This window comes from Halichondria panicea, chromosome 11, assembly GCF_963675165.1.
Source record: "Halichondria panicea chromosome 11, odHalPani1.1, whole genome shotgun sequence".
Lineage (NCBI taxonomy): Eukaryota > Metazoa > Porifera > Demospongiae > Suberitida > Halichondriidae > Halichondria > Halichondria panicea.
Window position 1 is genome coordinate 5,534,682 of NC_087387.1, and position 11,774 is coordinate 5,546,455.

At 41.1% G+C, this 11,774-nt stretch overlaps 2 protein-coding genes across 3 annotated transcripts; both read left to right on the forward strand.

Moving 5' to 3' along the window:
- Window positions 1-1,216: 1,216 nt before the first annotated feature.
- LOC135344044 (deleted in malignant brain tumors 1 protein-like) lies at window positions 1,217-8,260 on the forward strand. 2 transcript variants are annotated; one of them, XM_064541119.1, is made up of 13 exons: window positions 1,217-1,299; window positions 1,358-1,507; window positions 1,567-1,716; window positions 1,771-1,926; window positions 1,981-2,223; window positions 2,276-2,429; window positions 2,516-3,415; window positions 3,636-4,178; window positions 4,230-4,385; window positions 4,447-4,593; window positions 4,645-4,809; window positions 4,860-5,268; window positions 5,355-6,120. In XM_064541119.1, exons 1-7 carry the CDS (start codon window positions 1,236-1,238, stop codon window positions 2,898-2,900), a joined length of 1,302 nt encoding a protein of 433 aa, XP_064397189.1. In that variant the 5' UTR covers window positions 1,217-1,235; the 3' UTR covers window positions 2,901-3,415; window positions 3,636-4,178; window positions 4,230-4,385; window positions 4,447-4,593; window positions 4,645-4,809; window positions 4,860-5,268; window positions 5,355-6,120. The 2 variants fall into 2 exon arrangements, with proteins under 2 accessions (XP_064397189.1, XP_064397188.1); XM_064541118.1 differs by lacking the exons at window positions 1,217-1,299; window positions 1,358-1,507; window positions 1,567-1,716; ... (1 more) ...; window positions 1,981-2,223; window positions 2,276-2,429 and adding exons at window positions 6,268-6,427; window positions 6,482-6,640; window positions 6,714-6,851; ... (1 more) ...; window positions 7,180-7,597; window positions 7,689-8,260 and having other exon boundaries at window positions 2,899-3,415; window positions 5,355-6,071.
- Window positions 8,261-8,815: 555 nt separating this feature from the next.
- Window positions 8,816-10,640, forward strand: LOC135344047 (deleted in malignant brain tumors 1 protein-like). The gene is made up of 6 exons (XM_064541122.1): window positions 8,816-8,944; window positions 8,998-9,147; window positions 9,198-9,356; window positions 9,410-9,568; window positions 9,617-10,013; window positions 10,100-10,640. Exons 1-6 carry the CDS (start codon window positions 8,884-8,886, stop codon window positions 10,482-10,484), a joined length of 1,311 nt encoding a protein of 436 aa, XP_064397192.1. The 5' UTR covers window positions 8,816-8,883; the 3' UTR covers window positions 10,485-10,640.
- Window positions 10,641-11,774: the final 1,134 nt, after the last annotated feature.

An 11,774-nucleotide genomic window follows, 5' to 3' on the forward strand; every position in this document is an offset into this window, starting at 1 on the left:
TGTTTACCCATACTAATGTGTTGTTCTTACTAGATGTTGTTTACTGCTACTCCCACACAGTGTTGATGCAGGTACTATCTCAACAAGGAGCAATCAGAGCTACACACAACAGAACATCAACACACAGCTCTACGCTGAAGCCACTCCTCCTGATACAACCTACAGTAGACTGATAAACAGACGGAGGAAATTGCTACCTACGATTACGCTGATCCCAACCAGATAAGAGTAGAGCATTCCCAAGCAACCAATCCACCACCATGCAGTGAGTGGTGAAGCTATTGTGAGAGAAGAGGAGTTCTACATTGCTGAGGATCACACGTACGCAGCTGTCAATAAAAAAAACCAAGCCAAAGTTGGATGAATCTGATAGAGAGGGAGAGAGTGAAGCCCCACCTCCTTTTGTCAGCACCCTGGCTGAAGTGTAGAGTGGGGTGACGGAACACTGTGAACTGAGAGTGAGTTAGACATTAATTGAACTTTAATGACTGTAAAACATTCATAGTATTAATTTATAGAGATTGAATACACGATCGATATTACACCAAAAGTTAGGAACATATTTACTAAAATTTCTCCCACCTAATTGCATGCTACAAAGCAGTTACAGGTGGGATGGGCTTACATGCTTTAATCATATACTCATGCATTAGTTTATAACATTGCTATTGTTAATGAAATATTCATACTGAAATGAAATAATAAATACCATGCAGCGGGAAATTTTCGTGAGGTGCAACATTTCGCGTGTTTCGAGGGCAGACAAAATTAAAACTGGGATAAACCCACGCACCAGTATTTCAAAGCTATTGGCCATGGAGGGTGTGGTTTCCTGGCATTGAAACGCAAATATTAGAACTCACAAACATGATGCTGAGGGCTCTAGAGCCAAACAAGAACCCGCGAAAATTCCCTATAATTATAAATACGGTATATTAATAAAAAATTGTCAAAGCCTCGGTTTGAGGCCGTGGGTGGGCGTATATTCGAGTGAAAAGTCACCTTTCGGGATTAAACGCTCAGTCCCCTAATAAGCCTAAATTTCTTGCAGAAATGGGTGGGCATATTTTTGCGAGGGTACGGTAATTACGAGAGTAAACGTTCTAAGTCGCAGTTTTCAGAAGGAACTAAATTACTATAGATTGTCATTTCCTGTACAAAAATTAACAGATGCCTATATATATATATATGCATAATTATAGTAAAGATCATGCACTCTAGCTCTTATAGTCACCATGAAAGTTTTGAGCACACTACTGCTATCTATCGTCACTATTGTTTCAACTCAACAACACCAAGGTACGTATGCTATAGACATCCTATAATTATACATGCACGGCTTTAATCATTATAACAGAATGTTTGAATGGACAACTTCAACAGACTATTTCTAATATCCTGGAGTACTGTTACCATGGAGAATGGAGATGGATCTGTCTCCAAGACAGTCAATGGAACCACGAGAGGACAATATTTGTATGCACACAACTGGGTTACAGTGGATCTGGTAAGTTAGTTACCAATTAAGTGAGAACTAGATAGCTTGTATGTATTTTATAATTATAGTAAGAGCAAATGGACCGTGTGGGACTACTCAAAGAAAAGTTGTCACACTGACTAACTGCAGTGAACCAGGACAGCATCTCACAGAATGCATGGTCACGGCCAGTGACAACTGCATTACCTGTTCTTATTTGTCTTCAACATGTTTCCCAGGTTGGTGTATAATGTTGCCAGCATGCTTGCGACGATATACATTATTTATTTCAGCTCTCTGCACTGATGGAGAGATAAGACTGGTGGATGGATCCACTGACAGAGAGGGACGAGTGGAGGTGTGTGCTAACAGACGATGGAGGACAGTTTGCACTGGCAGTCAAGAACTGGCAGGAGCCTTTTGTTCACAAATGGGATACATTTTTGAAGGTAACAGAGAATAATTAATTAATATACTATGGATATAATGATCTATACCAACAGCAAGTGCCGTCGCACTACTACCAAAAACATTTCCTCCTGGAGCATTCCCAGAGTACAGACTAGACTGCACACAACTAAGCAATAGAACGTGGCACTGTAGTCCAGTTGAAGAACAATGTGACAGCTTTGTGGAGCTTGGAGTTGTTTGTAAGAACTATGAAGATCTATACAATGATTGTTCAAGGAACTGTACAACGTCAATATTGCCAGTAACTACTAAACAGTCACCTACTAACAAGCAAGGTAAACTATAGAGATTACACTCCACTACATTATAGTACTTAATTCGTGTCAGTAACCATTCCTACTGATGACGCGAGTTTTGACAATTCCACCACCATCATTGCTGGCATTGGTGTACTGGTGGTTCTATTACTAGTTGTATCAGTTGGTTGGATAGTGTCCTGTGTTATTCTACTCAGGAGAGGACAGACTGTGCACAAACAACAGTGAGTGGTCCTAAACACACACCTCATGTTTACCCATACTAATGTGTTGTTCTTACTAGATGTTGTTTACTGCTATTCCCACACAGTGTTGATGCAGGTACTATCTCAACAAGGAGCAATCAGAACTACACACAACAGGACATCAACACACAGCTCTACGCTGAGGCCACTCCTCCTGATACAACCTACAGTAGGCTGAACAGAGGGGATAAACAGACGGAGGAAATTGCTACCTACGATTACGCTGATCCCAACCAGATAAGAGTAGAGTGTTCCCAAGCAACCAACCCACCACCAGTGAGTGGTGAAGCTATCATGAGAGAAGAGGAGTTCTACATTGCTGAGGATCACACGTACGCAGCTGTCAATAAGAAACCCAAGAAGAAAAAGAAGCCGAAGAATGCAGAATCTGATGGAGAGGGAGAGAGTGAAGCCACGCCTCCATTTGTCAGCACCCTGGCTGAAGTGTAGGGTGGGGTGAGGGAACACTGTGAACTGAGAGTGAGTCAGACATTGAACTTTACTGACTGAAATTAAATGTAAAACATTCATATAGTAGCTTTAGTATAATCATTATGATTATGTACAGAGAGAGATTGAATACACGATTCATTACACCAAAAAGTTAGTACAATTATATTAGAGAGTATACCTAAGTCGCAGTTTTAAGAAGGAAGTACATAAAGATCACTCCAGCTCTTAATTATAGTCAACATGACAGTTTTGAACATATATACTGCTATCTATAATTATGATAGTGTCCCTATTACTTCAACTCAACAACAACAAGGTATGTAAACCATACACCTACAGGCTTTGAATTTCCATGAATTGTTTACAGAGTGGACAACTTCGAGAAACTACTTCTACTTCTCTGGAGTACCTTTACCATGGAGAATGGACATTCATCTGTCATGATGACAGTCAATGGAACCAGGAGAGGACAATATCTGTATGCACACAACTGGGTTACAATGACTCTGGTGGTAAGTTAGTTATCAAGTGAGGAGTAGAATAGCTTGTGTATGGAATAGCGAGCCATGTGGGACTATTCAAATGAACCAGGACAGCATCTCACAGAATGCATGGTCACAGCCAGTGATAGCTGCACTAGAGTAGACTACCTCAGACGTCAATAATCGTTAGCTCAAAGTGCGTATAATGCACAAACAAGACGAGATTCTAACTAACTGCACACACCAATAGGTGGCTATGGGACTACTAACCAGCGAACATTTGGATGGGCCAAATCGCTTCCAGTTGGAGCTGTGATCACTATAAAAACTGTCCAATCATTTGATTTTCGGCGAGTGTAATCTTATAGCTAAATCTAGTTAAATGTGTTGCTGCATGAACTGTCACTCTGCATGTTGATTAGCTGATTGTTATTTGTTTGAGTGCATTATAATCAAGACTTGAACGACAGTCTTTTAAATGTGAATAGACTATGAAAAGGTACACTAAACATGCATTTACAACTCATGTATATTCTCCAAGACCCTCCCCTTCCTTCTCTGCATGACAGCAGGTAATAACATGAACTACCGCAACTAGTATTTCCTGTTGACATGATTATATCAAATGCTGTACCCAACTTTTAGGCTCGCATTACAATTATCTACTTCTCTCTAAGCTGAAATAAACAAAGCAGTATAAAAGAGTGATTCACTGTGACAAGCGTGACTGTTCACTGTGCAGTAATAATTGGAATGTTGTTAATCATTTCAACTATCGGCACTGCTCAACAAGGTATGTTCATCAAGTAATTCTATAGTACATGAGTTTACTGTGTAAATACAGAGTGCTTCAATGGACAAGTTCGTAAACTTCATTCCAATCTCCTTGAGTATTGTTACAACGGAGAATGGAGATTGATCTATTACTCAGAGAGTCAGTGGAGTAGTTGGGAAATGACAAAGCCTGTGTGTGCACAGCTGGGTTACCAGGATTTTTTTGGTGATAATAATATTGACAATAGCGTGTAAGAAGTATACACAGGTCTGCATATTTCTAATAGGAATGATGCGAGGGGAAAGTCGCAGTGGTGCAGGAAAATTAGTCACTCTGAGTGAATGCAATGGACCAGGATTAACAGGATGCATAGAGACGCCTAGTGACGACAACTGTACTGAGTGCTCTCTTGTGTTTCTACTGTGTACCGCAGGTTCATCCAATATACTGTCATTCTCATGCAGAAAAAAAATGTATTATACAGCTGAATGCACTGATGGAGAGATAAGACTGGTGGGTGGATCTACTGACAGAGAGGGACGAGTGGAGGTGTGTGTGGGAACTTCTCTAACTGTATGGAGGACAGTTTGCATTGGCAGTCAAGAACTGGCAGGAGCCGTTTGTTCACAAATGGGATACATCTTTGAAGGTAACAAGGATCAATAACATTGCTCTTAATACCAATAGCTCTACCTACAGAGAGTATTGTGGCAAATAACTCATTTCCTCTTGGAGCATTTCCAGAGCACAAACTAAACTGTACACAAACCAATGAAGTATGGCACTGTAGTCCAGTTGAACAACAATGTGACAGCTTCGTGGAGCTTGGTGTTGTTTGTATAAACTATGAGGAGTTTTATGAACGTTCAAGGAACAGCACACCATCTACACAGTTGCTTCCTATAGAATGCACCCCCAGCAATGAAAGAGGCACTACTAGTTCTACATGTGCTGACAATTCCACCACCTTCATTGCTGGCATTGGTGTACTGGTGGCTCTGTTACTAACCCTAACCCTAACCCTAACCCTAACCCTAGCTGTATCAGTTGGTTGGATAGTGTCCTGTGTTATTCTACTCAGGAGAGGACAGACTGTGTACAACCAACAGTGAGTGGCCCTAAACACACACCTCATGTTTACCCATACTAATGTGTTGTTCTTACTAGATGTTGTTTACTGCTATTCCCACACAGTGTTGATGCAGGTACTATCTCAACAAGGAGCAATCAGAGCCACACACAGCAGGACATCAAGACACAGCTCTACGCTGAGGCCACTCCTCCTGATACAACCTACAGTAGACTGATAAACAGACAGAGGAAATTGCTACCTACGATTACGCTGATCCCAACCAGATAAGAGTAGAGTGTTCCCAAGCAACCAACCCACCACCAGTGAGTGGTGAAGCTATCGTGAGGGAAGAGGAGTTCTACATTTCTGAGGATCACACGTACGCAGCTGTCAATAAGAAAGCCATGAAGAAAAAGAAGCCGAAGAATGCAGAATCTGATGGAGAGGGAGAGAGTGAAGCCACGCCTCCTTTTGTCAGAACCCTGGCTGAAGTGTAGGGTGGTGGTGACTGAACACCGTGAACTGAGATATTGACACTAACTAATGCTGCCTGTAAAACGTCCATGCATAGTAGTTAGAGAGTGAATACACAAAATGGGTGATATATTGTACTGTAGTACACACACATAATTATTATAACATTATGAGAGTGCCTTTTCAGTTTCATAAGGAAGTTAAAGATAAAAATGTTGGCAACTAGGTGATTCGTTTTATAATACGTATACAGGAAACTGAATTGAGGATCAAATAAGAATAACAGTGGACATTTGCTGCATCAAGTACATCAAGTAAGAGTCATGGAAACTGACCAATCCGAGTGCCTGGAGACTTGCCTCGAGGTAACAATACCAAATTGTCATTATTAATCACACATTTCAGACAGAAATACTGAATACATCATTATTATGCATGCGTTTGCTCTCTATAATTATAATTATGCGACCCCCAAACCCTGCCAGCTAGAATAGCCTACATGGCAATTAGGACAAGATTTCTCAGTGATTGCTAAATAATTAGGCATACATGTTGATACAGGTTGTTGATGCAGGATGTATAGATTCAATTGACATAACCAACAACTGGGTATAGCTATTATATGCCATTCCCTCTAAGAACTGACGACTCTCGGTCATCATGCAAGTCTCAAATTTCATTCTGCTATTAACTGTTGTCACCACTGTCACAGCACAACCAGGTATACAATACTTATGACTGTAGATCAGAGCAACACTCTGAGAATTGCGTACAGAATGTTTAGACGGACAAATTCGTCTTCCTGAAGTAACAGACACACTTCTTGAGTACTGTCACCATGAAGAATGGAGATGGATCTGTCATGATGAAAGTCAGTGGAATATCGAGAGATCAGTAGCTACCTGTGCACAATTGGGATATTCGGATCAATTTGGTAAGTAAGATGTGTCCTAAAGTTATACAAAGAGTAAAGTACCTCTGCTTAGTTTATAAGATCAAATTAATAGGACTAGCAACCAGGAATTCTCAGAATGGTTCAAGAAGAGTAGTCACTCTGAGTGACTGCAATGGACCAAGACTAACAGAGTGTATGGTGACACCCAATGACAGCTGCAACTCTCTTGTGCATCTATTATGTTCCAAGGGTTAGTATAACTATTTGTAGAGATGCATAATGTTATGCACTACTAAATGTACATACATAATAAGTTACCTGTGCTGCTGGTAGAGAGACAAGACTGGTGAATGGATCCACTGACAGAGAGGGACGAGTGGAGGTGTGTGTGGTTGGTCCTGCCAGTCGATGGAGGACAGTTTGTACTGGCAGTCAAGAACTGGCAAGAGCTGTTTGTTTACGAATAGGAATTGAAAGTTTAGTGTTAGAAGGTGATGATCATAAATTATTATAATTATAAGCCATTTATTTAAATCAATGACTGCTGATAGCACAAGTACATATATAATTATATACAGGAAGCACTGTGGCAGTAACTAACTCATTTCCTCCTGGAGCATTTCCAGAGCACAGCCTGGAGTGCAAGCCGGCATCAAATGGAGATTTGCGCTGTAGCCCAGTTAAAGGATGTGACAGCTTTGTGGAGCTTGAAGTTATTTGTAAGAACTACGAAGATCTACGCAATGAATGTTCTAGGACTAGTACACTGCCTACATTGTCAACTAGAGCACATGCAAATACACTGTTGCCTAATACAACAAGTGGCCCTATCAAATCAGACTTTGACAATTCAACCACCATCATCATTGTTGATAATTCCACCACCTTCATTGCTGTCATTGGTGTACTGGTGGCTCTGTTACTAGCTGTATCACTTGGTTGGATAGTGTCCTGTGTTATTCTACTCAGGGGAGGACAGACTGTGCACAAACAACAGTGAGTGGTCCTAAACACACACCTCATGTTTACCCATGCATACTAATGTGTTGTTCTTACTAGATTGTTGTTTACTGCTATTCTCACACAGTGTTGATGCAGGTACTATCTCAACAAGCAATCAGAGCTACACACAACAGGACATCAACACACAGCTCTACGCTGAGGCCACCCCACCTGATACTACTGCAACCTACAGTAGACTGAAGAGAAGTGATAAACAGACGGAGGAAATTGCTACCTACGATTATGCTGATCCCAACCAAATAAGAGTAGAGCTTTCCCAAGCAACCAACCCACCACCAGTGAGTGGTGAAGCTATCGTGAGAGAAGAGGAGTTCTACATTGCTGAGGATCACACATACGCAGCTGTCAATAAGAAAGCCAAGAAAAAAAAGAAGCCGAAGAATGCAGAATCTGATGGAGAAGGAGAGAGTGAAGCCCCGCCTCCTTTTGTCAGCACCCTGGCTGAAGTGTAGATAAGGGTGACGGAACATTGAATGTGAACTGAACATCGTACAGGCTGTAAGACGTCCATAGTAGTAGTATAGAGAGAGTGAATACACAAAATCAGTTATTTATATAATTATGTATACTGTATTACGCTAAAATGTGATAGTTCACTTCAGTTTTAAATTCATACATTGCCATTTCTTGACAAAAGCATATTTCCCAATGGTGTCTGGAGGTACCACTGTAAAAGGTAATACACGTGATAACAATTCCACCACCTCCATTGCTGGCATTGGTGTACTGGTGGCTCTGCTACTAGCTGTATCAGTTGGTTGGATAGTGTCCTGTGTTATTCTACTCAGGAGAGGACAGACTGTGCACAAACAACAGTGAGTGGCCCTAAACACACACCTCATGTTTACCCATACTAATGTGTTGTTCTTACTAGATGTTGTTTACTGCTATTCCCACACAGTACGTACGTGTTGATGCAGGTACTATCTCAACAAGCTATCAGAGCTACACACAACAGGACATCAACGCCTTGGATTTTGCATAATAATTTATGAGCAAAATGATAAATTGTCTCGTGTCATAGTTAAAAATGAAAAAGTCTACTCTATATACTGCTATCTAGCAATACAATGATTAAAGTGATTACATCAGCAATGATATGCATCAAGTGCATTTCTCATAGAGCCGAAACTACTGGCTATAGCTTACAGGAACAGGAAATTACTGCAGTGGTAAATATACGTAAGGTGTATACATCCTGTACACAATTGCATGATACTTGAATTCAACTTGAATAGCCACTGCGTACAGCCATCAAAATGCAAGTCACAAGCTTATTGCTGTTGGTTACTACTGCTATTGTTACAGCTCAGTCATTAGGTATATAGTTATGTGTGTACTCAATAGACCACATTCTGAATATTGCAATGCAGAATGCTTCAATGGACAACTTCGTGAATCTAATGCAACATTTGTTGAGTACTGTTATGATGGAGAATGGAGACAAATCTGTTCCAGAAACAGTCAGTGGGATACTAATATGTCTGTGGCTGCCTGTACAGAACTGGGCTACAGTGAATCTGGTAAGTTAACTATCGTAATGGGAATAAATTAACGTGGTTTTTCGTTTTAGAGATAATTACAATTAGAACAGTGTGTCTAGATGAAAATCCTCTAAAAGTGTTCATTCTGAGTGACTGCAAAGAACCAGGGCTAACCAATTGCACAGTGAAATCTAGTGACATTTGTACTACCCCATGCTCTGTTGGGAGTTTACGAATATGCAACACAGGTTGGTCATGATTTTCAGAGTAAATATTCACCTGAAACAATTTTGAATTTCAGCTAACTGCACTGATGGAGAGATACGACTGGTGGGTGGACCCACTAACAGAGAGGGACGAGTGGAGGTGTGTGTGGGTGGCAGGCGATGGAGGACAATTTGCACTGGCAGTCAAAAACTGGCAGGAGCCATTTGTTCACAAATGGGATACATATTTGAAGGTAACAGAGGATCAATGACATTGATCCAAAATTATACTTCTCTAACAGGAAGCGCTGTGGCAGTAACTAACACATTTCCTCATGGGGCATTTCCAGAGTACAGACTAAACTGTACACAACTAAGCAATACATGGCACTGTAGTCTAGTTGAACAACAATGTGACAGCTTTGTGGAGCTTGGAGTTGTTTGTAGGAGCAATGAAGATATATACAATGAATGTTCAATTTGCAACACACTATCTCCACTGTGTACTAATATGGGAGAAACAAATTTGCTTACCACATTAGGCACCACCGATAATGAAAGAGGCACTACACGTGCTGGAAATTCCACCACCTTTATTGGCATTGGTGTACTGGTGGCTCTGTTACTAGCTGTATCAGTTGGTTGGATAGTGTCCTGTGTTATTCTACTCAGAAGAGGACACATTGTGCACAAACAACAGTGAGTGGTCCTAAACACACACCTCATGTTTACCCATACTAATGTGTTGTTCCTACTAAATGTTGTTTACTGCTATTCTCACACAGTGTTGATGCAGGTACTATCTCAACAAGGAGCAATCAGAGCTACACACAACAGGACATCAACACACAGCTCTACGCTGAGGCCACCCCTCCTGATACAACCTACAGTAGACTGAACAGAAGTGATAAACAGACGAAGGAAAGTGCTACCTACGATTACGCTGATCCCAAACAGATAAGAGTAGAGCTTTCCCAAGCAACCAACCCACCACCAGTGAGTAGTGAAGCTATCGTGAGAGAAGAGGAGTTCTACATTGCTGAGGATCACACGTACGCAGCTGTCAATAAGAAAGCAAAGAAGAAAAAGAAGCCAAAGAATGCAGAATCTGATAGAGAGGGAGAGGAGGAAGTCCCGCCTCCTTTTGTCAGTACCATGGCTGAAGTTTAGGGTGGGGGTGACTGAACACTGCATGTGAACTGAGATATTGAACATTACTGGCTGTAAGACGTCCATAGTAGTAGTATAGAGAGAGTGAATACACAAAATCGGTTATTATGTACTGTAGTACGCTCAATTTAGAAGGAAGAAAATTATAATTGACATTTCTTGACAAAAGGCTATTCCCCAATAGTATCCATTTTATGGATGTACCACTGTACGGCAATTCGTATTAGTGCCCTTGTAGTGATCTCAGTCCTTAACCACTACGAGCCAATACATTGCTTTGTGGCACTCATTGCCATATGTAATCTAATGTCGTAAAGCGTGAAATTTTATATTTCGTCTAATGGCCTCTCAAGGTATTTCGTTGAATAAATTCGTGGGTTGACTGGTACTGAAAGCACTTCCAGGCCACGCCTTTAATCTTTGCATATTAAGCAGTAATTAGGAACCATTTTCGTGGAATTAATTTTTGTGTAGGATTGCTAACACTATCTACACAGTTGCCTCCTATAGAATTTACCCCCAGAAATGAAAGAGGCACTAGATCCACACGTGCTAACAATTCCACCACCTTCATTGCTGGCATTGGTGTACTGGTGGTTCTGTTACTAGCTCTATCAGTTGGTTGGATAGTGTCCTTTGTTATTCTACTCAGGAGAGAGGACAGGCTGTGCACAAACAACAGTGAGTGGCCCTAAACACACACCTCATGTTTACCCATACTAATGTGTTGTTTCTACTAAATGTTGTTTACTGCTATTCCCATACAGTGTTGATGCAGGTACTATCTCAACAAGGAGCAATCAGAGCTACACACAACAGGACATCAACACACAGCTCTACGCTGAGGCCACCCCTCCTGATACAACCTACAGTAGACTGAACAGAAGTGATAAACAGACGGAAGAAATTGCTACCTACGATTACGCTGATCCCAACCAGATAAGGGTAGAGTGTCCCAAGCAACCAACCCACCACCAGTGAGTGATGAAACTATCGTGAGAGAAGAGGAGTTCTACATTGCTGAGGATCACACGTACGCAGCTGTCAATAAGAAACCCAAGAACAAAAAGAAGCCAAAGAATGCAGAATCTAATGGAGAGGGAGAGAGTGAAGCCACGCCTCCATTTGTCAGCACCCTGGCTGAAGTGTAGGGTGGGGTGAGGGAACACTGTGAACTGGGAGTGAGTCAGACATTGAACTTTACTGACTGAAATTAACTGTAAGACATTCATAATTATAGTATATATTATATAGAGAGAGATTGAATACACGATTCATTACACCAACAGA